Source organism: Cucurbita maxima, unplaced genomic scaffold (assembly GCF_002738345.1).
Source record: "Cucurbita maxima cultivar Rimu unplaced genomic scaffold, Cmax_1.0 Cma_Scf00046, whole genome shotgun sequence".
NCBI lineage: Eukaryota > Viridiplantae > Streptophyta > Magnoliopsida > Cucurbitales > Cucurbitaceae > Cucurbita > Cucurbita maxima.
Genome location: NW_019272062.1, coordinates 1,199,370 through 1,226,934, shown reverse-complemented (window position 1 = coordinate 1,226,934; position 27,565 = coordinate 1,199,370). Strand labels below are relative to the sequence as shown.

General features: G+C 37.3%; 1 protein-coding gene and 2 long non-coding RNA genes across 3 annotated transcripts; 2 read left to right on the top strand and 1 right to left on the bottom strand.

The window, feature by feature from the left end:
* The first annotated feature begins 1,445 nt into the window (after window positions 1-1,445).
* Window positions 1,446-1,790, top strand: LOC111470550. Its single transcript, XR_002715052.1, has 2 exons — window positions 1,446-1,505; window positions 1,611-1,790. It is a non-coding gene; the product is annotated as an uncharacterized LOC111470550 (long non-coding RNA).
* Window positions 1,791-4,293: 2,503 nt separating this feature from the next.
* Window positions 4,294-21,120, top strand: LOC111470551. Its single transcript, XR_002715053.1, has 3 exons — window positions 4,294-4,303; window positions 7,836-7,856; window positions 20,991-21,120. It is a non-coding gene; the product is annotated as an uncharacterized LOC111470551 (long non-coding RNA).
* LOC111470533 (ankyrin repeat-containing protein BDA1-like) lies at window positions 8,612-24,022 on the bottom strand. Its single transcript, XM_023116072.1, has 4 exons — window positions 23,995-24,022; window positions 23,210-23,330; window positions 9,861-10,337; window positions 8,612-9,416 (listed from the first exon to the last, which is right to left on the bottom strand). Exons 2-4 carry the CDS (start codon window positions 23,306-23,308, stop codon window positions 8,727-8,729), a joined length of 1,266 nt encoding a protein of 421 aa, XP_022971840.1. The 5' UTR covers window positions 23,309-23,330; window positions 23,995-24,022; the 3' UTR covers window positions 8,612-8,726.
* Between the last annotated feature and the right edge of the window lie 3,543 nt (window positions 24,023-27,565).

Sequence of the window (27,565 nt, the reverse complement as noted above, 5' to 3'; positions counted from 1 at the left end):
GGATACTCAAAGAGATTGGTCACTCTCAAATAGAAGAAATAAAACTAATGTGTGATAATACTTCAACTATTAAGCTATCTAAAAAATCAATTTTACATGGACATCCCAAACACATACGAGTAGGATTTCACTTTCTTAGAGATTTTACAAAAGAAGGAACCATTAATTCATTATTTTGTGGTACCCGAAATCAACTTGCTGATTTGTTGACAAAGTCTTTCGAATTAGAAGCATTTCAGAAGTTGGGTGGACAACAGGGGGCAGAGTTTTTCTAACTTAACTAATTCTTGACAAAGAATAATAAGTTGAAGGGAGGGATTGTTAGAAGAATTTGAGTATGTCAAAATAGGGATAAATAAAGATGGTTTCTGTTGGGATAGTTGAAGTATTTTTTAGATATTTAGTTTAACTAATTTGTGGTTATTTTCTTGAAGGTGGCAAACACATCTGACTTGTGTCTCAAGAAGTAAACCCATACATTCCTGCTGAAATCATCTATAAAGGTGATGTAGAACTTTGATCCACCAAGTGATGAAACTGGAGATGGTCCCCAAACGTCTTTTTGAACCATTTCCAACCGCACTTTCTTCGATTTTTTGACAACCTTTGTCAAGCTAACTCATTTATGTTGTCCCATAACACAACACTCACAAAGACCCCTATTAAACTTAATAGATTTTAGGCCTTCTAAAATTTATTTTGCAGTCAGCAACTTCATTTCTTTGACGCTCATATGTCCAAGTCTATCCTACCATAGACTTGAATTGGAAGCACTCTGAGCACAACAACCATGTTTATACCCTCTGCAGCAGTGTATAAGGTTCCAGATTTTGTGTCATGTGCAACAAGCATGACACCCTTCACAATCTTTTACCAACTCTTTCCAAACTCTAGTGCTTAGCCTGTGTTATCCAACTGACCAATAGAGATCAAATTCTTGTTGAGACCAAGAAGATATTTGGCATCTTCTAATGTCCATTGATTTCCTGATGGAGTTTGTATGAAGATATCTTCCTTCCCTTCAATCCAACGTTTTACTGTCAGCAAGATACACCTTTCCGAAATTTTATGATTTGAAATTTTGAAACAATTCCATACTTGGAGATAGATTAAACGATGTACTTAAATCCAAAATTCAAAGAATATGAGAGAGAAAATACAATCAAGAATTGTAATACCCGAATTTTTAGATAAACAAATAAAAAAATAAAAATAATAACATTGGGGGCAAAAGGGTCATTTTGCTCCTACTCTTGCCTAAGGGTCTAGTTGTTTGGGCTCAGAAAAGAAAGAGAAAGAAAAGAAAAGAAAAGAAAAGAGAGAGAGGGAGAGAGAGAGGAGAAAGGAGAAAGGAGAAGAAGTTAGGATTTGAGAGAGAGGAAGAGACAAACGGCAGTTGGGGAATCCAAGGATAGAAACTTCGTAGCAATACTTCTCTCGTGCTCGAAAAGGAGTTTGGGTGGTGGAATCATTTATTCCGGCAAGAAAATTCGAGAACGGACAAAGTAAGGTTCCGAACTTCTTGTTTCGATTTTATCTAGATCTGAGGAATTTCTTGAGTTTTAGATCTGGAGTTTTTGACGTATGTAACTAAAATAAGATTCACACAGGTTTCTTGAAGTTCTTGGACGAAAATCGGAGTTTAGTTGGACTTCAGGTAAACCAATCGAAAACAGAAAATGTGAGTATTTCCGTATCTTTGGACGGCCTTAACTCATTCTGTGTTCAAGAAAAAAAAATAAAGAAAAAATATATTGTAGAAGTAGAATATGAGATCTACAATTTTCATGGATTGAAAGATAAGAAAATCGGAAGAAAATAGATCGAAAACACGAAAATGCTAACATTTGGAAATTTGAAACACACGCAGGAGAGAGAAAGAGACCGCCATGTGTTGACCGACAAACGGAGGAGTGCGGTAGAGTCGGTGTCCATCACATGGCAGTGTTCCACTAGCGCGCTGAGTCGGGTCGACCCGTACGCTCGCCGAACCGGTCCGAAAACTTGCGGTCCAACTCGACGTTTCCGCCAAAAACTGTGTGCCACGTGTCGTGCTCATAAAATTTGAAGGTAAGTCCACGGCCGCTGGGGTTCGAAACATGGCACTACCCGCGCGTGTGCCCTGCACGTGTGGGCGTGTGGGGACCTACTAGCGCGTGCACGGCGCGTGGGACCCCATTCTCTCACCCGTTTAGCCTCCGTTTGCTTGTTTTTCGCCTTGATTTCAACTTTGATCCTATTTTTATGTGAATTAGGACCTATCAAGGAAATTCCAGAATTTTTGCCGCCTTTTTCAGCAAATAATTTGAGCTTGGGAAGGCACGCGTCTTAATATAACAGAAGCAATTTGGATCTTAGGCATTTTTAGAACATCAATTATAGTAAATAACTAGCATGTTCATAAGTATTAAAACTTAATGAGTTTGAATACTAACCTTTTGTAGTTCAAATTTCTTTTTCCTCACGAACCGGTTTGAACCACCACTAGTGTCTTCTCCACTATCCTCCGACCTTAGAATGGGATTGTGGTATTCGATGAGTGACTAAACTTGGGAGAGATTTTGTATATATGAAAAGAGTGTTTGGGAGAGGTTTTTCTCAAGGTCTTTCACCACCAAGAAGACATTTAATGCACCATGATCACTCTATTTATACAGTTATGTTTGCATGGATATGCAAATTTGAGATCACCAAATTTTGACACTCAAAATTCTACTCAAATGTTTTGGATTATGTGACAAGCATGCATGTTTGAGTTAACCAATTTTTGACACTCAAAATTCACTCAAACTTGTAAGGTTTATGTGGCAAGCATGCATGTTTGACTAAACCAAATTTTGACAACTCAAAATTCCACTAACGTGGATTTTTCCATTAAATGAAGTCAACATTTTGACTTTCTTCATTTTGATTCAACAATCAATTTGAATTATTATTTTCAAAGTAAAGTAATATTAAATTATTAATTAAACTATTTAATTAATATTTAATATTCATTCAAATGCCAATCCCAATTAATTCCGACCCATATTTGATTAAGATATTTAAATCTTATTTAAATATCTCATATTCTCTCTTTTTGTTTAATTTGTAAATAAAACAAAAATGCGGTTAAATATATCGTATATATGTAGTGCATTCTCCCTAATTTGAATTTGAACACTTTGAACTCACTTGTCACACTATTCTATGGTTTAGTCCGATATGAGCTAGCAGAGGAACCTAATGGACCTATAGATCATGGGCTCAACCGATCCAAGATTAACCGGTTAAACTCATTAACCTTGTTAACCAACATTCGTTAACTACTAGGACATTCCACTATAGCCTAGTAGTGGCACTCCCCTCACTATAGATATATTTCTGTCCATTTGATGTAACCATGATTAGTAAGTCGATCCTTCACAGGTTGTTCGTAACTAAAGCTGGGTCAATTTACCGTTTTACCCCTGAAGTTACTTCTTGTTTCTTATGTCTCACTGATCCTCTAATGAACAATTGGTTTGTGGTCCAACTAGTAAACCGAATCCCTTTCAGGCCAATGAGAGGGTGGGGCCCCTTGTTCAAGACCTGGAGTCAGTACTTAAGGGAATAACCTTTCTTCTATCCCTAAAAGTGGGTAGGAGTGAATTCCATTTTGCACCCCACGTCCCCAGCCATTTACCCAGTGTTACCCCTGAAATGGGAGGCCAATTGAGTCGGCAAACTTGAGCCACTCTTACCCATGCAAATCTAAGGATAATTCCGAATAAACAGGAGTTCATGGTTAGCTCAGGATTAAGATCGAGTTACCTAGGTCATCGAATGAAAAGAAAATCATTCTCAACAGTAAACAACATTATAAAGTGATAGTGATTTTCTTCATGGTTCGATCTTATACAATACTCATTGCATAGGACACCCCCACTCACATATCTCCACAATAATACTAGCAGCTCTCGGGTCTACTATCCCTTCTACTCTAGTACAATTTTAGTGATCACATTGTTTATATCATATACAAAAGTGAGCCGCATTCATAGTGTACCCAGAATAAAGTACTCAGCCTTATCCTTATACTTTAGATCATTTTGACTATATACTTGAACTTGATCAACTCTTATGTCTCTACATATAGTTCAAGTAATCATACTATAGCCAGAGTGTTCTTAGTTTATTGGATTTAGATTAATGATCGTAAAGTTCACTTTATTCAATAACAATCTTTACTAAATAATCAACAATAATAACTTTATTGAAAATAAATATGTTTTTGTTTACAAACTATGAGTTTTAGGACATAAAACCCAACAGCGTCAACCAAGTAAGTAGCCATTTGGATTCCCACGAGCAGTACTTGTAGGAACCGCTTGGAATAAGCATGCATGCTATCATACCCATAACCTTAGCTAGCTGAACCTAGCATATAGTATGAAAACCATGAAAATAAAATAAATAAGGAAATCTATGGCTTCTAGATATGAATGATAATGTAATCTGTTTAGATTGAGATTCTGATAACGTATGTATGCATGAGGAGGATGGAAAACTTGTGAAATCTGCACTCCGGGTGAAGATGGACATTATCTTCCCGTTGAGCATGTTTGTTAATATTGCATAAACTGCTGCGTGTTAACTCCATGAATGATTATGTAATCTGTTTAGATTGATATTCTGATAATGTATGTATGCATGAGGAGGATGGGAAACTTGTAAAATCTGTGCTCTAGGTGAAGATGGACGTTATCTTCCCATTAAGCTTGTTTGTTAATATTGCGTGAACTGTTGCGTGTCAACTCCTATGCATGGTGATTGCTTGTGTTATCTTTCTTGACGAATAGGTAGAAATTGTGAGCTTAGATTAGGGTGCTTGTGACTAAGTAGGCTAGACGAGACCCTAGATTGGGGAACCTCTAGAATACCGTGTATTTAGACGCGCAAAACGATTACCAGTGGATCCAGAGCCCAAAATTCCAAACCCGATAGGTTTGTGAAACCTTGCATGAGAATCCTAGAGATGCATGAATCCAAGTCTAAGCTACCAAGTTCCAACCTAGAAAGAATAGTAGGACACCACGGTAACAGTAGGTAGCCCGCTAAAGTTGAGCAGTGTAGATAGTGTCATTAGAACCTCCACTTCCCTCTCTGCTCTAATATCGTACCGTCGAGACAGAGCTCCGGTACGGAGATCGTTGAGCTTGACAGATNATTTGATTAAGATATTTAAATCTTATTTAAATATCTCATATTCTCTCTTTTTGTTTAATTTGTAAATAAAACAAAAATGCGGTTAAATATATCGTATATATGTAGTGCATTCTCCCTAATTTGAATTTGAACACTTTGAACTCACTTGTCACACTATTCTATGGTTTAGTCCGATATGAGCTAGCAGAGGAACCTAATGGACCTATAGATCATGGGCTCAACCGATCCAAGATTAACCGGTTAAACTCATTAACCTTGTTAACCAACATTCGTTAACTACTAGGACATTCCACTATAGCCTAGTAGTGGCACTCCCCTCACTATAGATATATTTCTGTCCATTTGATGTAACCATGATTAGTAAGTCGATCCTTCACAGGTTGTTCGTAACTAAAGCTGGGTCAATTTACCGTTTTACCCCTGAAGTTACTTCTTGTTTCTTATGTCTCACTGATCCTCTAATGAACAATTGGTTTGTGGTCCAACTAGTAAACCGAATCCCTTTCAGGCCAATGAGAGGGTGGGGCCCCTTGTTCAAGACCTGGAGTCAGTACTTAAGGGAATAACCTTTCTTCTATCCCTAAAAGTGGGTAGGAGTGAATTCCATTTTGCACCCCACGTCCCCAGCCATTTACCCAGTGTTACCCCTGAAATGGGAGGCCAATTGAGTCGGCAAACTTGAGCCACTCTTACCCATGCAAATCTAAGGATAATTCCGAATAAACAGGAGTTCATGGTTAGCTCAGGATTAAGATCGAGTTACCTAGGTCATCGAATGAAAAGAAAATCATTCTCAACAGTAAACAACATTATAAAGTGATAGTGATTTTCTTCATGGTTCGATCTTATACAATACTCATTGCATAGGACACCCCCACTCACATATCTCCACAATAATACTAGCAGCTCTCGGGTCTACTATCCCTTCTACTCTAGTACAATTTTAGTGATCACATTGTTTATATCATATACAAAAGTGAGCCGCATTCATAGTGTACCCAGAATAAAGTACTCAGCCTTATCCTTATACTTTAGATCATTTTGACTATATACTTGAACTTGATCAACTCTTATGTCTCTACATATAGTTCAAGTAATCATACTATAGCCAGAGTGTTCTTAGTTTATTGGATTTAGATTAATGATCGTAAAGTTCACTTTATTCAATAACAATCTTTACTAAATAATCAACAATAATAACTTTATTGAAAATAAATATGTTTTTGTTTACAAACTATGAGTTTTAGGACATAAAACCCAACAGCGTCAACCAAGTAAGTAGCCATTTGGATTCCCACGAGCAGTACTTGTAGGAACCGCTTGGAATAAGCATGCATGCTATCATACCCATAACCTTAGCTAGCTGAACCTAGCATATAGTATGAAAACCATGAAAATAAAATAAATAAGGAAATCTATGGCTTCTAGATATGAATGATAATGTAATCTGTTTAGATTGAGATTCTGATAACGTATGTATGCATGAGGAGGATGGAAAACTTGTGAAATCTGCACTCCGGGTGAAGATGGACATTATCTTCCCGTTGAGCATGTTTGTTAATATTGCATAAACTGCTGCGTGTTAACTCCATGAATGATTATGTAATCTGTTTAGATTGATATTCTGATAATGTATGTATGCATGAGGAGGATGGGAAACTTGTAAAATCTGTGCTCTAGGTGAAGATGGACGTTATCTTCCCATTAAGCTTGTTTGTTAATATTGCGTGAACTGTTGCGTGTCAACTCCTATGCATGGTGATTGCTTGTGTTATCTTTCTTGACGAATAGGTAGAAATTGTGAGCTTAGATTAGGGTGCTTGTGACTAAGTAGGCTAGACGAGACCCTAGATTGGGGAACCTCTAGAATACCGTGTATTTAGACGCGCAAAACGATTACCAGTGGATCCAGAGCCCAAAATTCCAAACCCGATAGGTTTGTGAAACCTTGCATGAGAATCCTAGAGATGCATGAATCCAAGTCTAAGCTACCAAGTTCCAACCTAGAAAGAATAGTAGGACACCACGGTAACAGTAGGTAGCCCGCTAAAGTTGAGCAGTGTAGATAGTGTCATTAGAACCTCCACTTCCCTCTCTGCTCTAATATCGTACCGTCGAGACAGAGCTCCGGTACGGAGATCGTTGAGCTTGACAGATTCGGACAGGAAAGTGTGACAGGTGCCCAGAACTAGTGGTGATAGCTAAGGGGTCTTCTGAACAAGACTCCTGGACCGTAGAAACTCGTCCCTGAGCGGGAGACGTGGAACCACTAGGATGACCTAGTAGCTGACCGGCACACAGGGGATCGCAACCTCTGATTTTAGTGGATGTATGGTCCCGTGTGAGGGCTGTCAGCTAACCTCCATGGATGATGTTCAGAGAGAGTTACGCATTCAGATCCAGCCATACGATCCCCTCAGACTTACTTATGAGGTCGCGTCTCACCTCAGGACACTGATCATTCCATTGGATAAGATGGGCAAGCCTCCTAAGATACAGAAAAGAGAGTTGTAGCGTGATTCGCACTCACTAGAACCTAGAGATAAGACCGTGGATACCTACTAAGACAAGGATGCGAAAAGAGCCTACAAGTTGGTTGCTTACTGAGTATATTTTTATACTCACCCCTTTCTCTTTTTTTTGTTTAGGTACCAGTCGATACAGGGGGGGTGCTCGAGAGTTGCACTGTCACAGAGGAGTGTCGTTCTAGAGCGTCAGTCCCTTGTCGGTCTTTTAGAGTCTTTTGTATTTGTAATTCCTATTTGTAACATTTGACTTTGATTTTATATTTAATTTAAGTGTCCTTAATTTCCTTTTCTTGTTTTAGATTTTACCGGATTTTTACCTTCTATTTATTTTTATTTGTTTTCGAATTCGTCTTTTTAGTCACGATTTGGTCTTTCAAAGCCTCGAAAGTCGGGTCGTGACAAGAATATTGGTTAAAAGTTTATATTGATGACTTCATGTATGTACCGTAGGAGAAGATAGAGAAAATGTAGAAAGTACATTTTCAAAGCCGTATATATATGGTTCGATTTACTATATATAACTTTACCAGATATAACCATATACTATATATAACTTTACCAGATATATATGGACATAACTATTTATTATTTATGACAATTTGGTTTACCATTTATATGTCCACTATATATAGCTTTACTACCATATATATATGTATTTCACTATAAATAACAGAAGACTCTATAACCCAACAACCACTCCATTTAGCCAACACAATCTCCATGTGAGAAGATTGTGACATGATACTATATGTATCAAAAGGCTTGAAGAAAACCAATCACACTGCAGAATATACACAAACAAAATAAGCTACTTGAAGGTTACACCTAATTTAAATGCTTAAGGTCATTAACCACAACATTTTGAGTACTACAAAATGAAACAACACCCTCAACATATTTTTCTTATCCAATCTCTTCAACATGAGGAAAATCCATATTCAATTGCAAACATAGCGCTTTAAAGTATTACTAGTGGAATTCAAAAACAAATATCACGAAAATAATTAAGCTCTAACCACTGGGACCAAAGTGCACACTTATGTCTGTCAATTCTTTCTCCATGCTGAAGCTGAAGCGACCACCAAGTTTGTTAGGATTCTTTGGCTTAAAACCTCCTTTCACCTTCTGTCTAACCAAGGGAATTTTGGACAAAATAAGCAAAAAAATGACTGCACTTGTGATAACTAAAGAAAAGTACGACCTCGAAACGATCGCCAATAATGCATAGCAAATGACCAAAGGAAGAACCAAATGGAGAGCGTAGCCAATCCCAGAAGGAAGATGAACACAAATCTCTATCATTGAAGCAACGAATGCAACTGTATTTAACTGTTGGAAGCATTCGTATGAGATCCACCCCAGAGGGAAGAAACCCATTTCTTTTCTAGGTGGACTTATGGGTGGACTTAGAGCTGCTTGGTAAGTTGCAGTGGCAATGAGCACAGAAACTACTAATATGGCATTCCGATCCTTTTTAGACATGTAAAGGATCTCATGATGGTCCGTAATCACTAATCTCTTCACAAACAATAATATTGAACACACAAATTTTGCAACATCTCTGAGAATGTGGGAACCATGGAGCATCTCTTTTACCTCTTTGTCTTCAACAAGGCCATGTTCTTTCATTATGTCTAGTGCTGTCTTGCCTTCCAAATTCTTTGCTTTCATATCCACTTTGTTTATGAGAAGCTTCACCATCTGCACCAAAGACAAGCTTTTCTTAGTATGTTAAAACATTTGTTACATGTCAACTTTTATAGAAGATATTGTCTGCTTTTCGGTAGAAGATTTTGTCTGCTTTGACCCGTTATATACTATCAACCTCACTATTTTAAAATACAAGAGAGAGATTTTTACATCCTTACAGGGAATGTTTGGCTTCCCCTCTCTAACCCAGATCCCACAAAAATTTAAACTTATTAAATCATAAAATATATATATATATATATTTTTTTTTTATATTGGAGTTGAGTTTATAAAAAAATCAAAAACTAAAAATTAAATAGGTTTCTTTTGAATTTTGATTATCCCAACAAGTTAGATGATCATCCTATGAGATTATTGCAAGTCCTACCTTTTAATAATAAATATAATATATTAATCCATTAAGCTATGCTATATTTAAAATTTTTTGATACTGACCTCAATTTGATTTCCGAGCGCCACAAGATGCATGGCATTGTTTCCTTCGTCATCACACCAATTAAGTATTGAGGTCATGCATGTTTGTTGGATCCATTGTAGCAAGATTTTAACCGATTCAATATCTTCACTTTTAACAACAATATGTAGAGCAGACTCATTACGATTGGTCAATTGTTTAATAGATTTTGGGCATGAAGTTAGAAACTTGGCCAATATATCATCCATGCCTCCCGAGGCTGCAATGTGCAATGGAGTTAAGCCCTCTCTCCCTTGTATGCATACGAGATCTCGATCGATATCGACGAGCCGCAACACAGTTTTTGTTTGGTTATTTTGCAATGCCAAGTGGATAGGGCTATAGCCTTCTGGGTTAAGCTTCTTGGCTAAGGATGGTTTCAACCTCATGATCTCCAAAGAAAAAGGGACATGTCCTGCTGATGCTGAGATGTGTAATGGGGTATCCACAAAAGGTACCTTTCAAAAAATAGACACAAATCAAGCCCAAACCCTAAAGTGAGAGTAAATATACGAACAATAGAAATCATTACTTGTTTTGAGTTCATCCACAATTTGGAGTTTGAGTTAAGAACCTAATGTTTCTGAAGTTATTTTGAGTTAAACTAGAATGAAAGATATTGTCCGAATGGTTAGGACATGCTAGCATGTTAGTATATCTTACCTTATGTGGTTAGATTATGACCGTTTAGGATCTTAGAAGGACATTTTGGGATGAAAATGCAATGTATGTTATAAAAAATTACTAAAGTGCCTCTAGGATGAGATATTATGATGCATGTCAATTTTTATTACTTTTGACTGTACTAGACGGGAGGATGTGATATTGTGTAGAATGGAGGATGTGATATTGTGATCTGTGCTTCGGGTGATTGATAGATATTGTTTTCCCGTTGAGCTTGTATGATTGCATGATATAGTTTATTTGTCTCTAGGTGATTCATTGCGTGTTCTCCCTAAAGAACTTGTTATTTGTACAAAGATAAGACTAGGGTGTTAGAGTTATGTTGGCTAGGCGATGAATTAGGTCAAGACACACTAGATTGAGCACCTTATCGTGAGCAGCAATCAAGAGGTCTAGACCCTAGTGGTAAAAAAATAAGAAAGACTCGAGGAGTCAAAATAGAATATCCTAGAGTCGAAAGTTTGCGGTAAGCCACCTAGCTGCTCTAGGAACCCAGTAGACCTCATCGACACCCGAGGATGACCAATGTGATGTCTAAAATATATATTTTTTGCTTTATGTGGTCGATAGGAGTATCTCCCTAACAAAGCATGCATGAATGGATTAAGTAAAGATTAGGGCGCTAGAGCTAGAGCGATTTACACTTTGTCCTAGGTTAGTACGTTTCATTAGACTAAGCACTTTAGGATTGTGAGTGGTGATCAGAGGGCTAGATTTAGTGCACTCAGAGATTAGATTAACTCCACAGAGCTAGTCTTGAACGTCCTGAAAATGTAAGATGAGATTTAGCCCTTAAGAACCTAGTAAATCTCCACGACAAGGATGACTAAGAAAGCTTAACAAGCTTAATAGCAATGTAATGGTTTCACCAGAGTATGTGCCTTCTATTTCCTCCTATACGCCCTTAGCGCTAAGAGCGCCCTTGCCAAGCAGTAGGAATGCAGGTACCGTTGAGTCATGCCTAGTATGGTGAAAATGGCCAAGAGTCTCTGGAAGAGAACCTATATGTTATAAACTTGTCATAAGAGGGAGTGTGGGACCACATGGATAACCTAGTAGTTGACCGACACATAGGGGTTGCTTCCCGAGATTCAGAGTGACTCTATGGCCTTATGGAAGGGTTACCAGCTAACCTTCCATGGATGATATTCAAACCAACTAGATGTCATATTGTCCTATTAGATTGTGAGGTACCACCACGATCGAGGATACCTATCATTCACTATTTTTGCTATGAAAGTTGACTAAGTCCAAGAACAAAAAAATAGTTTACCCCATAGATGAGATTTGTCGCCTGGTAGATCCCCATGGCGCTAGAAAGGCTGAACCTCCTCTAGACCAAGTGCGGACATGAGAGCTACTTGAAACATTTATACCTTCCTAGAAGTTCAGATACCTAACTAGGCCCAAACTTCCTAGAGTCCAGAGAAAAACTTTGTAGTAACTTACTCGAATTAGGATGCGATGAGAGCTTACACGTAGGCTGCTTACTGAGTAATTTTATACTCACCATTTTCTTTTTCAAGTGAGTTATTGTAAGGACCGTGCTGACACGATGACTCTAAAAGGTGGGTAAATTTTTCCTTCTCGATAAAACCATTAAAATTTAAAACATAATTTACATTATATCAAAATAGTGTGCGCACATTAGTCATTTAAAATACAACATAATAGTTAAAATACATAATAAGGAATAGACGCAAAACATTTTAAAACAAAGGTTTGAGGACGACGAGTGAGGTTAGTCTATGGCACCTGCTCCAGAGTCCGCTCCCGACCTCCACCAGCTCCTTATCACTTGGAAAAAAAATGGAGAATAAGGAATGAGTACAAGACTCAGTATGTAGCCTACTTGTAGGCTCTTAATCGTGTCCTTGATATGCTAGGGTACCACATTCTTTGTTCTTGCTTGTTCTTGATCTTGTTCTTGTTATAAGTACTTAGGCCCTCTAATTCTTGTTCTTGACTTAGGTTCTTATCTTGATCTTTTTTTTGAGGACCTTGGTTCTTGAATCCTAAAACCTTGGTTTTCCTTTAAGGGCCTTATTACTATGGTTTTTGGTTCTTTGTTCCTGGTTTTTGTCCTTAGAACTAGGATCTTGATCCTTGTTCTATTCCTTGATCTTTCTCTTGTTCTTGGTACTTCCTTGGTTCTTGTTTTGTTCTTAATTTTTTCTCCAAGACACTCCCCCTAGAATTTACGGCACTAGACATGCACCTGACAATCCTGTGTCCAAGGCTTCATGCATTCCAAGCAACACTGCCTTAATCTACGTCCAAGGCTTCATGCGTTCCAAGTGACGTAGTCTTACCGCATCTTAGGGCTTGCCCTTCGATACGGTCTGCTTAATCCTATGCCCAAGGCTTCATGCATTCCAAGCGGCATAGTCTGAAAACCTACATCCTGATGGTGTTAATATAACACATGCGAAAGCAATTTGGATCTTAGGCACTCTAAGTACATCAATTATAATGAATTAGCTAGCATGTTCATAAGTATTAAAACTTAATGAGTTTGAATACTAACCTTTTGTAGTTCAAATTCCTTTTTCCTCACGAACCGGTTTCGAACAACCACTAGTGTCTTCTCCACTATCCTCCAGCCTTAGAACGGGATTGTGGAATCCGGTGAGTGACTAAACTTGGGAAGGATTTTGTATATACGAAGAGAGTGTTTGTGAGAGGTTTTTCTCAAGGTTTTTCACCAAGAAGAAGACCTTTCATGTACCATGATCACTCTACTTATAGAGTCATGTTTGAATGTTCAAATTTGAGATCACCAAATTTTGACACTCAAAAGTTTGGGATTATGTGGCAAGCATGCAAGCTTAAGTTAACCAAATTTTGACACTCAAAATTCCACTCAAATTTGATTTGTGGGGTTTATTTGGCAAGCATGCAAGTTTAGTTAAAACAAATTTTGACTTTCTTCATTTTGATTCAACAATCAATTTAAATTATTAATTTCAAATTAAAGTAATATTAAATGATTAATTAAACTATTTAATTAATATTTAATATTAATTCAAATGCCAATCCCAATTAATTCCGACACATTTGATTAAGATATTTAAATCTTATTTAAATATCTCAGATTTTCTCTTTTTGTTTAATTCGTAAATAAAACAAAAATGCAGTTAAATATATCGTATATATGTAGCGCATTCTCCCTAATTTGAATTCGAACACTTTGAACTCACTCGTCACACTGTTCTATGGTTTAGTCCGATATGAGCTAGTAGAGGGACCTAATGGACCTATAGATCATAGGCTCCAACAATCCAAGATTAACCGGTTAAACTCATTAACATTGTTAACCAACATTCGTTAACTACTAGGACATTCCACTATAGCCTAGTAGTTGCACTCCCTCACTATAGATATATTTCTGTCCATTTGATATAACCATGATTAGTAAGTCAATCCTTCACAGGTTGTTCGTAACTAGAGCTGGGTCAATTCACCATTTTACCCCTGAAGTTACTTCTTGTTCCTTATGTCTCACTGATCCTCTAATGAACAATTGGTTTGTGGTCCAACCAGTAAACCGAATCCCTCTCAGGCCAATGAGAGGGTGAGGCCCCTTGTTCAAGGCCTAGAGTCAGTACTTAAGGGAACTACCTCTCTTCTATCCATAAAAGTGGGTAGGAGTGAATTCCATTTTGCACCCCACGTCCCCAGTCATTTACCCAGTCTTACCTCTGAAATGGGAGGCCTATTGAGTCGACGAACTTGAGTCACTCTCACCCATGCAAATGTAAGGATAATTCCGAATAAACAGGAGTTCATGGTTAGCTCAAGATTAAGATCGAGTTACCTAGGTCATCGAATGAAAAGAAAATCAGTCTCAGCAGTAAGCGACATTATAAAGTGAGAGTGATTTTTTTCATGGTTCGATCTTATGCAATACTCATTGCATAGGACGCTCACTCACATGTCTCCGCATGTACAATTTAGTGATCACATTGTTTATGTCATTTACAAAAGTGAGCCACATCCATAGTGTCCCCAAGATAAGGTACTCAGCCTTATCCCTGTACTATAGATCATTTTGACTATATACTTGAACTTGATCTACTTTTATGTCTCTACATATAGTTCAAGTAATCATACTATAGTCAGAGTGCTCTTAGTTTATTGGATTTAGATTAATAATCAAAAAGTTCACTTTATTCAATAACAATCTTACTGAATAAACAACCATAATAACTTTATTGAAAATAGAATATGTTTTTGTTTACAAACTATGAGTTTTAGGACATAAAACCCAACACATCCAAGGCTTCTTACGTTCCAAGCAATGTAGTCTTAATACTGTATCAAGGGCTTGCCCCATAATACAGTATGCTTAACCTATGCCCAAGGCTTCATGCTTTCCAAGCGGCATAGTCTGAAAACTACATCCAAGGCTTCTTACATTCCAAGCGATGTAGTCTTAATACTGCATCAAGGGCTTGCCCTATAATACAGTCTGCTTAACCTACGCTCAAGGCTTCATGCGTTCCAAGCAGCGTAGTCTAAGTCATGAGCATGCTGTACCGTGGGAGGTCTTAGGAGGTTCTTGATTCGTGGCTAAGGTAACTTACTCTCTTCTTGTTCCTCCGTGACCTTAGACTACTCCCCTTGATAGACCATAAAGGTCACTTGCTCGGTGCATACTTGAACATAGTATCCTACAAGTCTGCCGGACATCCCTTCTAGGTGAGGAAAACTTGAGGCATGACATCCTACAAAGGAAACATGGTGCAGGGCATCCCACCTAGAAGAGGAATTTTTGGGCACCGTTTGGTGGAAGGTTTTGGGTCACTTTGGACATGACTAGAGTATTACCAAGCATTCTTGAGTTCCTTGTGTTTGGGGACCTTAGTCCCTCGTCCTTGAGTGGTGCTTAGCTTTCTTCTTACTTGGGTAGTTGTAAAGCTTGTGTGTCGTTGTTCTTGGTTCTTGTAGGTTTCTAAGGTCCTTAATTTCTTGAGTCATAAGTTGTAACTTGTATTTGTAACCATAGGAACCCATCTTGGCGTGAGTTGTTCTAGAAGGTCATAGATTTCTAGGGGTTCTTTAGAGGGTTCTAGAAGAGTCTAAAGTCTTGTGGTGTTTCCTTTAGGTGTTTCTTGGATCCTAACTTGGTTTAGGTTCCAAACTTGCTCCAATCAACTTGAAACCTCAAACTCATCTTCAAATCCTTCATAATCGACCTTATAAGAAGTATCAAATCATTCGGAGCACGTATAGACCTTGAAATCTCATAAGTAGTCCTAAGGGCATTTTAGTCATTTCATCTCTAATTCTTGGTTTTGCTACTTAACATATTCCAATGACTTTCAAACTTCACCATATCATTAAACATCATAAAATAAGATCTACTACAAAGTTTCATAACATTTAGAGGTCATCTAGGTCATGAACTGTAGGTAGTCTTCCTTAGCGGCATTATGGTCATTTTGCACCGTTTCTTGGTTTACCTACTTATTCTTATCCAAAGACTACCAAACTTCATATATAACCTCAACGTGCTATGGTATCCTCAGCATTAAAATTTCATAGGCAGCAGAGTTCATCTAGTGGGTTATTTTAACGTTACCTAAATCCCGAGCGATTTGTTCGGTTCAAGGTCTTAACTTACGGTTCCTAGGGTTTTTCTTTCATATATTCTAATTTCATACTTGGTTTAGGGTTCATATGGAAATCCAAGCGATTCCTACAAGTATTTCTTAACAAAAAGTCCAAGGTGGCTACTTACCTCGTTGTCGACATTCGGGACCTCTTTTCTTGAGCTTCTGGTACTCGAATTACTTCAACTTTCCTTTCACAGACTCTTTATTGTGTCTTTTCTTGGATCGTAGCCCAAGATATTTGCCTCCAAAGTTCGTCCAAAATATGATTTCTCGCTGGAGTAAAAAAACAGAGGATTTCTTATTGGGTAGCCGATTCTAGGGGTTTTCGAAGCTCGATTTCTTCACGAAACCTCTTCCTTATTCTTCCTTCAAGATAAAAGAATTGGTTTGGAGGAACTACTTTGAGTGTGGGATCTTAATTTTGAGAAACCACTCTCGGTTTGCAAGTTACCCGACACCTCCGATTTTCGATCTCTTGGGTATCTTGTTCTACGACGTTTCAGCTCTCCATTCCATCATAGAACTTGTGGGTAATCTTGTTTAGAAGCTATAGGAACAAGTTTGAAAGGAAATGGTGGAGAATTGCTCTCAAATTTAGAAGAAACCTGAGAGTAGGACACCCAAAATCTAAACACTTATTGCCAACGACTAGGAGCTCGAACTTGCTCGATTCTTCTTCCAAACGATTGCCCCAACTTCAGAATTTATAGGGGAAACTTAAACCGACATTGGAAACTCCAGAATCGTCATGAATTGTCGGTTGAATTTTTTGAAAAATCTGTCGGAAATATCTACTCCGATCAGAGACTCACCGTCTTTGGTTTTTAATCCTAGCCGTTGGATGTGATGATTTGTCCATCTTCTAGATCATATCCAATTTTGGGGAAGATCCAACGGCTGACATTTGAGTTTCAAGAGATTTTGCTCAGATGGTCACGGTAGATGCTCTGATTTTGATCAGAGGGGCATTTTCTTAATTATCCATTCTTCTAGGGGTATTATGGTATTTTTTCACTTTTCGAATATTTTAATATTATTTTCCTGAAAATCCACAATTTTCTAAAAATCCTTCATCTCATGTTGATCATTCTTCCCTTCTTGGCCATCTTGAAATTCCTTCTAGATAAAGAACTAAAAATTTGGAAAGATCCTTAATAATTGGAAAAATGACCTTTTTGCCCTTTTCACTTACTTTTACTTTCCAATCCTTTTCTCCTTAGGTCTTAAACTCCTTTAACATTACTTGTTAACTTGCTTGAGATCATCATCCTTGCTTAATCCTTTAATTCCTCCCTTTTTAATCATTTGGGTCTTACATGGGTGGCTTATTCTTGTTGGATCTAATTCCTTTTATTTTTGGTCGAGGTGGCATGGTGCTTGGAAACTACGTTGTCACAAATTGGTGTCAACCCAGAGCATTTGTTAGCATGTATTTTCAGTGGTGCTCATTTGAACACATTTTTGTATCTCGTTTCCATTTTTCATTGGTAGATAACTTGAACAAATTTTTTCTATGGTATTGTATGGACTTCATTCACATGAAATTTTACCATATATTTACTACTTTTGTTTTCATTTGTTTGCTTTTGCACTATTTTTGTAGTCACTATTGGTGATTTGAACCCTAAAAAATCAAGTTATGAAAAATAGAGATATAGCAACATTATGTTATAAGAGGGATATTCCAGAGTGATTAGGGATTCAAGTCATAGAACACAGTGTCATAAAATTATACGATTTTTTTCGATCTAAATAAAGTAGGTTTTACATAAAAAAAAAAAAAAAGATTTGAGGGTCTGAGAAGAGTAGGCTTGGAGCATTGCTCATCTGAAGAGCCAGACTTTTGAAACTCTTAGTCAAACGTGAGGCCTAACTTATGGGCTTTAAAGGATAGAGAAGGAAAAAAAAAGAGGACACACATTTTAGAAACATGGCTCATTCATTTAGCTGTTCATAAACTCACGGCTTTGGCAAACTAGTCACCTTCATAGATCACTAGCAATAAATCGTTTCTTTTTTCATATCAAATTTTTTTGGACTCATTTTGAAGTCGTACTCATCATGAATGCAGTGTATCAAAGACAAAGTGTAGTACCTAGTTAAGACAAATTAAGTATTCATCACACCATAAACGAAATTCAAACGAGAGATATAGAATAGAAATCAAATATTTCCCATCTTAATATACTTTTTCCTCTCTTTGATGCTAAGGTTTTTCTTCCTTTGTTGAATTGGAATCTTGTGAATAAGTCCCCTTCAAGTGCAATGATAGTTTAAAGCCTAGTTATCTCTAGACCAAATGTCTATTTCCTTTATTTTTATGTGTCCCCTTTATTGATCGAATGAGAATGGATAAGAGACTCTTAGAATTGACAAGAGGGAGTGAGGATGACTATACTTTTTGGAGAAAACTCCAAATGAATATGAAGTGTGCGGACATAGGTTATGCTAATACACAAATTTTTATATAAATAAATAAAAAATAAAAATAACTAACATAGGGGCAAAAGAGACATTTTGCCCCTACTCTTACGCAAGGGGTCTAATTGTTTGGGCTCTAATAAGAGAGAGAGGAACGAGAAAGAAGAAGAAGTTAGGGTTTGGAGAGAGGAAGAATAGAGATAACAAATAGCCATTGGAGATCAAATCCAAGGAAAGAAACTTCAAAGCAATACTTTTTCGGTGCTGGAAAAGGAGTTTGGGTGGTGGATTCACTCATTCCGGCAAAAAAATTCGAGAACGGACAAAGTAAGGTTCCAAACTTCTTGTTTCGATTTTATCTAGATCTGAGGAGTTTCTTAAGCATTAGATCTGTAGTTTTTGAAGTATTTAACTAAAATAAGATTCACACAGATTTATTGAACTTCCTGGACTAGAATAGGACGAAAATTGGAGTTGAGTAGGACTTTGAGTAAACCAATCGAAAACAGAAAATGTGAGTTTTTTCGTATCTTTGGACGGCCTTAACTCATCCTGTGTTCAAGAAAAAAATAAAGAAAAAAATATATAGTAGAAGTAGAATGTGAGATCTACAATTTTTCGTGAAGAAACCTTGTTGATATGAATTACAGATTGAAAGATAAGAAAATCCGAAGAAAATAGATCGAAAACGCGAAAACAACATCTGAAAATTTGAAACACGCAAGAGAGAGAAAGAGACCGCCACGCGTCGACCGGCTAACGGAAGAGCGCGGCGGAGCAGACGTGCATCACGTGGCAGCGTTCCACTGGTGGGCTGACTCGGGTCGACTCGTATGCCCGTCAAACCGGTCCGGAAACCCGCGATCCAACCCGACTTTTTCCGCCAATCACTGTGCGCCACGTGTCGTGCTCATAAAATTTGAAGGTAAGACCGCGGCCGCTGGGGTTCGAAACGCGGCACTGCCCGCGCGTGGGGAACCTGCTGGCGCGTGCATGGCGAGTGGGACCCCAATCTCTCACCCGTTTGACCTTCGTTTGCTTGTTTTCCGCCCGATTTCAACTCCAATCCTATTATTATGTAAATTAGGTCCTATCAAAGAAATTTTAGAATTTTTGGAATCTTTTCCGGCAAATAATTCGAGCTTAGGAAGGCACGCGTCAACCATAAGTAGCCATTTGGATTTTCACGAGCAGTACTTGTAGGAACCGCTAGGAACAAGCATGCAAGCTACCACTCATTAACTTGGCTAGCCGGACCTAGTATATTAGTATTGAAACTGTGAAAATGAAGTGATTAAGGAAAGCTAGATCTGTAATGTTTATTAAATCTGTTTTATTGAGATTATGATAAAGTATGTATGCATGAGAAGGATGGAAAACTTGTGAAATCTGCGCTCCGGGTAAAGATGGACGTTATTTTCCCGTTGAGCATGTTTGTTAATATATCATGAACTACTGCGTGTTAACTCTTATGCATGATGATTGCTGTGTTATCTTTCTTGATGAATAGGAAGAAATTACGAGCTTAGATTAGAGTGCTTGTGACTAAGTAGGCTTGATGAGACCCTAGAATGGGAGACTTCTAGAATACCGTGCAATTAGGCCCACGAAATGATTACCGGAGGATCCAGAGCCTAGAATTCCAAACCCGATAGGTTTGTGAGACTAGGCACGAGAATCCTAGAGATACAAGAATCCAAGTCTAAACCACCAAGTTCTCCACCCTAGAAAGAATAATAGGTCACCACGGTAACTATAGGTAGCCCGCTAGAGTTGAGCAGTGTGGATAGTGTCATCAGAACCTCCACTTCCCTCTCTGCTCCGATACCATACCATTGAGACAGATCTTCAGTACGGAGATCGTTGAGCTTGACAGATTCGGATAGGGAAGTGTGACAGGTGCCCAGCCCTAGTGGTGATAGCTAAGGGGTCTTCTGAATAGGACTCTTGGGCCGTAGAAACCTGTCCCTGAGCGGGGGACGTAGAGCCACATAGGATGACTCATTAGCTGACCGGCACACAGGGGGTTGCACCCCGTTTAGTGGATGTATGGTCCCGTGTGAGGGTCGTCAGCTAACCTCCACGGATGATGTTTAGAGAGAGTTACGTATTCAGATCCAGCCATACGATTCCCTCAGATTTACTTATGTGGTCGCGCCCCACCTCAGGACACTGATCATATCACTGCTTAAGATGGGCAAGCCTCATACGATACAAAAACGAGAGTTGCAGCTTAGATCACTCTCTTTAGAAACCCAAGAGAGACCGTGGATACCTACCAAGATAAGAATGCTTAAAGAGCCTACAAGTACGTTGCTTACTGAGTATATTTTTATACTCACCCCTTTCTCCCTTTTTTTTTCAGGTACCGTTCGAGGTGGGTGGGAGTGGTGTTCGAGAGCTGCACTGTCACAGAGGGGTGTCGTTCCGGAGCGTCAGTTCCTTGTCGGTCTTTTAGAGTCCTTTGTTCGTATTCATATTTAGAGTCTTTTGTATTTCATTTTATATTGGCAATTTTTATTTGGTAACATTTGACTTTGATTTTATATTTAATTTTAGTGTCCTTAATTTCCTTTTCTTATTTTAAATTTTGCCGGATTTTTACCTTCCATTTTATTTTTATTTATTTTCGATTTCGTCTTTTTAGTCACGATTCGGTCTTTCGAAGCCTCAAAAGTCGGGTTTTGACACTTGTAATGAAAGATAAATCTGAATTAGCTTTATATATGAACAAGGAAGCAATAGGTAATGTAATTATAAATCTCATGGAGAGTTCGGCCCTGGCTCAGGATGAATAGTAGCAACATGCTTAACACATACAAGTCGGACAAGAAATGATATTTTCAATAGCGAATGAGTGACTAGCACGTAAGAACTTGCCTTTGGAAGGGGAACAATAACTCGAAGTAACTACTAATACCCTACACTGAAGACCAAAAGGAAGAATCTTCTCGATGAAGGACTCACATTTGATTAGCTAGTTGATGAGACAATATCTTTCCAAGGCAATGATTAGTAACTCGTCCAAGAGTATGATCAACTATAACTATGACACTGCCTAAACTTCTACCAGAGGTAGTAGTGAAAAAATTGTTGTAATAGGCAAAAACTTGACAGAGTAATGTAGAGAACCTACCAGTTGTAAACTTATTTTCTGAGAGAGAGAGAGGAAGCAATAATGGTATCTAGGAAATAAGCGACGACTAAAAGTGTGCTAGTAGCTACAATAATATAGAGGATACAAGTATTATCTATAATGATTGTGTGTAAAGTACCTGTAGGTGGCTTTTTAAGTCTCTTGTCAAATTTCAAGGCTCAACCCTTCACAAACGGTGGAACTACCAAGCTGGAGTATGGTAGGGGAAGAAGACATTTTTGGTGGACAATGGAATATGTAAAGATAAAAAAAGACTATCCATGGTGAAAGTACTCTATTGGACTAACATTGACACGAAGAGCCAAATAGTAAAGGAAATGAATGAGATTAGATACCTTAGTAGTTCTAGCCAAAAAACATTGAGTACTAGCCACTGTATGTATCAAACTGTACAACGTTATAGCTAACGTGTTAAGTATCCTATTTGGGGGAAGTAGTCTAGCAAGAATGAAACTCAGTGAGAATTTACCCACATTCACAAAAATGGTGAAACATGTGACTTAATTTGATGTAAAGTGAATAACCTTACTATGGCTCAACATGTACCAACTTCTCTTGAAAGCGATGAGTGCCTTTAGGAACATGGACACAGGTGGTGCATGTTGTAAAGTGTTGGGTTAATTCTTGTAATAAGCACAACCCTCATGTTTAGTTGTTAACCATTGAGGTTGAAACAATGAGTAGACTAGTGAAGGGAAACACTGACCAGACCGAGTTTCTTCACAAATTCTTTCGTGTACACTTCATACAAAGGTATCTATTTTCTCTATTCAGGATAACTTGTTTGAGACCTTACTTCTACAACTACAAGACCCAAGTACCTTAGTCTATCTCTTGATAATAGAAGGTTTTTTTTTTTTTTTTTTCACTCATTAGCTCTGGTAAAACCTAAGCAAAAAGCTTTTCATACTAGATCCAAGTACTAGTCTATCTCTTGATATAGAAGGTTTTTTTTTTTTTTTTTTTTCTTCCTCGTGCGCTCATTAGCTCCGATAAACCTAAGCAAAAAGCTTTTCATAAAGGATCTTATCTATCTAAGAGACTAATAGAGAATTAGTCTTGTTACCCTCATCGAATCAATTCGAGCAGGCACACAATGCCCTCTTAAGACCTGAGTGACGACTAGGGGGCCTAAACATTGCATTATACATGGGGAGTAAAGCCAAAGACCCCAAAAGAAAATCCTCACGTCAAGAGTTGCCTCCTATTTGAAGTTCTAGGTCTCGTCTCCATTGGTATTATAAGGTTGAAAGATTAAACCATTAACCATTGGGATGATAATTAGGGTATAATCAACTTAGCTATACTTGAATGAATCGACATTAAAAACTCATTCCTTCTCACGTCTAAAAACTCACTCTTAGAGTCGTTCAAACACAAATTAATATATGGTCAAATCATACAAACACCATGAATTCTTTCATTTCAAATGCAAAAGTTCACAACATACCTGATCTATCCGTTCTAAAATATAGGCATCTTCCTGAAGTATCGAATACAGGGTGTCAATATCTCCAGAAGATGCAACTTCCTTCAACCTTTCGTTCATTCTTTTTCGAGAAAACTGCCACCTGTGCAAAACAATGTTTATTATTGATTGATAACTAATGTCCCATTTAATAATAACCCTTTCGTGATATTTTTTTGAATAGTGTTTTCAACCTTGTAGTTTTTAAAAATTTATTTTTGTTGGTAGAAATTGATTAAAAACTAGAGCCTCTACTAATCATGTTAATAAAAATATTTAATTTACTTTAGCTTAAAGTATTAAAATTAAAAATTTAGAAGCCAAAAACCAATCTCACCTAACTAAACATACATTTTTCTCAATCAAAACTAAAATAAATTGAAAATCCTAAAACTAAAAACCAAAATAGCCAAATGGATGGGTGATTGGGTTGAGTTGAAGTTGTTGGTTTGAGTTATTAGAGTTAAAAAAATAAAAATTTTATTGGTGAAATATCTATTTTTAAACATTTAATTGAAATTTGCAACTCAATTTTAATATATATCTTAAAAAATTGCCCTTAAACCTTAGAGATGGGTTTATCGAATTTTTTGAACACCTCTAATTTCTAGGCTCAATGGAAAGGGTTCGAGAATAATATTAAATTTAGAGATGGGAAAAAACGTTATCAACTTGGATACTAACTCAACTAATTAAAATGTTGTCGTTCATCCCACCAACCAACAACAAAACAAAGTATATCGAATCGAGACTGGTATTAAACTTACAGACGAGATGGATAAGGAAGCGTTGTGATGGATGAAGAGACCAATGGAGTTGCCTAGTCGAAAACTAGAAAAACGAAATGTGCAAGTATATAAAAGTTGAGTTCAATTACGGGGAGTCTTCTCGTTGATGTTGTTGGCAGCTAAGGAAATCAAGATTATATAATTCCATTAACGACATGGACGGTGGAAGGCATTGACGAACTTGATTATTAAAAATAAGCTGAATTGTTCAACTTAATTACATGTCCCTTTCCACACATTTTCTTCACAATTTCTGTCTCATTACTTTCTCTCTCCAAAATCAAAAGGTTGAACATTAGAACAACTACTTGTAACACTCCAAGCTCGACACGTATGAAATTTTCATTTTTTTTTTTAATTTGTAATCGAGGTCGAGATTTAAATTGTAATAGAAGGGAAAAATGCTTATACAATTTCTAGAAACTCGAGAGAAATATAAAAATAAAAAAAAAATGTAAAAGTCAACCAAAAAACATAATCTTATTAGAAAACAAAAGGAGAAAGAAAAGGAACGAAAGTCATTTTTGGACCAAAGTTCCTTGGAAGCTTTAATAAATTTAATTTAGACTCTTTGATCATCCAAAATCTTTTGAGCTATAGTCTAAGTTTTTGTTTAGATCTATGCGTTTCGTAATGATTTAGGTTCCAAAATTTGACAAAAATATTTTAAGAAGAAATTTCACATAACTTCCATGAAGAAATCTGAAAATAAAATTTAACAAAGTCGGAGTTCTACCCTGCATCAAACCTAGCTCCTTGACTTTGGTGATTGCAACCACACGTGGGTTACCTTAGTCACACATGATATGCCCACATAGGTGAATTTTTCATGTTTGACTATTTTTCATTCAGATTTTATAATGGTGTTAATTTAACTTGAATTAGGACCTATTAGAAAAATTTCAGAAACTTAGAGCTCGTAGTAAGTGAAAAAGGCAGCTTAGGAAGACACGTATTATTCAAGTAACCTTTCGTTTCCCCTCGAGCAATACTTGTAGGAAATGCAAGGATGATCAAGCATGCTATCATATCCTTACTTAGGTGCATAGAATAAGCATGAACAGGGTATCAAAGAGCATTTTAGTTGAGAATGCCTTATATATGGTAGAAAATTACAGAAATACCCCTAAGATGAGATTTTCTGGTGCATGCTATTATAATTTTACCACTCTAATAGAAAGGAGAATGAGATATTATGATATGCACTTTAAGTAATTGATAGACGTTATTTCCTTGTTGATCATGCATATAAGGATACATGTTTGAATTGAGATAAGATTAGGACACTAAAGTTAGGCCGCCAAATGATGACCTAGGTTAGGATACCTCCAGTAAATTGAGTACCTTAGAATTGTGAGAGGTGATTAGGAATCTAAACCATAATGCTCCTAGACTATAAAAGCTTCAAGGAGTTGGAATAGAGAGTCATAGAGTTGAGAGTTTGTGTTTTAAGCCGCCTAAACGCTCTAAGAACCTAGTAAACCACTATGGGACCTAGGGAAGACTAAGGTAGCTCTCAAGGCCATTAGAAGCATGAATATTTTCACCAAAGTCTTCAACCCCTATCTTCTTTGGTAGCCCGACAACATTATCAACAACACTCATGCCAAGTGGTAGGTTTATATGCGTTGTATTGTCGAACTAGGCTTAGGCTGAATAAGGATCACGCCGAGTTGACTACGTGCCATCACCTTATCGAAATGGGCAAGGGTCTCCTGAACACGGCCATTTTGTTGTAAACCTATCCTGAGAGAGGCCGTGGGACCACACAAGTAGACGTAGTAGGTGACTGGCACATGGGGTTGCTCCCCTAAACTTAGAGTGTAACATCTGGGTCCAAAGAAGGACATTTTTCAATTTTTGGTGCACGAGATGGTAGGATTAGGCACATGGAGGTAGGATTCGGCACCCGCTATTTGAAAAGTATGTCGTAAATGGTTTAGCATGGACACGAGAGATTTTGGTGCTCAAGAGAACCCAAATGGATGGATTTCTGGGACACTCGATGAGATGATCGACACATAAGTCAATTCTCAAAGGATGTGTTCGAGAAAAGAAAGATGGCTGATTGAGTGACAGTCGCAATCCTAAATACCAAGTAGACTTGAAACCGTCGAGGCAAATCAAGGCAAGTAAATGATTAGGGTTGCGCCAACCCAAAATAGTCAATATGGACCCTAATTATGGCTCAAGAACCAAGAAAAAGTAAAAGAGTAGCTAAGGCTTACAAGCTCATCATATGTATATTCTAGAACACATACCATCTATTCAAAGCATTCAAATGGGCATATATATATTTTCAAACCCTTCTAGGGAGAACCAAGACATAGATCATATTATCATGCTCATTCATCATAAAAATAACCATACATGTCATGCCAGAGTCTTCATGAAATGAACAAATAAATCATAGGGTCACAATTTTTATGGCAGAGGTACTAAATCATATAATCGGGCTAAACCATTTCATCATTCAAGTTCCTAGGCTTTGCTATTGAGCTTCATGCTCATTTAGGTCATATTGCACATTGCATATCCTTATGCCCAAGTCCTACAATTAGTCATAAGACATGAACGGACAAGACCGATCGTTGCTTCATTTCTTGTAATCAACACTTCGTAATCAATATGACCAACTTGAGACTTCATTTCTTCTCAAATCTTCCTTTCAAGTTATCCTTTCCTTTAATCACACTTTCTTTTGGTCCTTCTTGGATGCAAATAAGTGAAGAGACTTCCTTTTTTTCCTTTTAATTTTTAATGGTGATTGTCTTTGTTGCTTAAATGGAGCTGAAAGTGAAAGTGAAAGGAAGAACGTGATACTTGAGTAAACAAAGTTTATCCTCGGGCTTATTTCTTTTCTTGAAGTCTTTTTTCTTTCTTTAAACTTTTTCCGAACACGATCGAAATATGTCGAAACAAATAAAAGAAGTAAAAAGAACAACTTGAGAGGATAGATCTTTTGAATAGAAGAACCTTCAGACACTTAACTTTTTAATCATATTTGTTGTTGTGTTGTTTTGTAAAGAGCATACATATAGAGCGGATTTATAGTGGAGAAGGCACAATTAGTTTCAAACTTTCTCCTCAAATTAATCACTTCTAACAACTCCACTAACCATTTTCGGACTAAATAATTATCCTAAAATTGCTCAAAGTTAATAATTTTTTTTTGCTAATTCAAACTTATTAACTTGCATTCTCCTGGTAAGCTTAACTTTACTAGAAATTCTTCCCTTAGAGCAACTCCCACATGTCTGCAAAGTTAACCCTTGTTAGGGTTTTAGTGAGGATGTCTGCATGTTGCTCTCTAGTTTCAAATTTGTTTGGTCTCTAGTCAATTCTATCTTCTTTAGAAGAAATATACTTTACAACATGCAATTTCTTCCACTTCTCTCTTCTGTGTAGAAAACTTATCATTAGACTTACATGTAAAACTTCTTGTAACTTATTCCGTTTTTCAACCTTCTTTTTAGGCCTATATCTAGGTTTCTTTGGTTGAGATGACAAGTTTGAAATCTCATTTCTCTTATGCCGTCGTGGTTTTTCT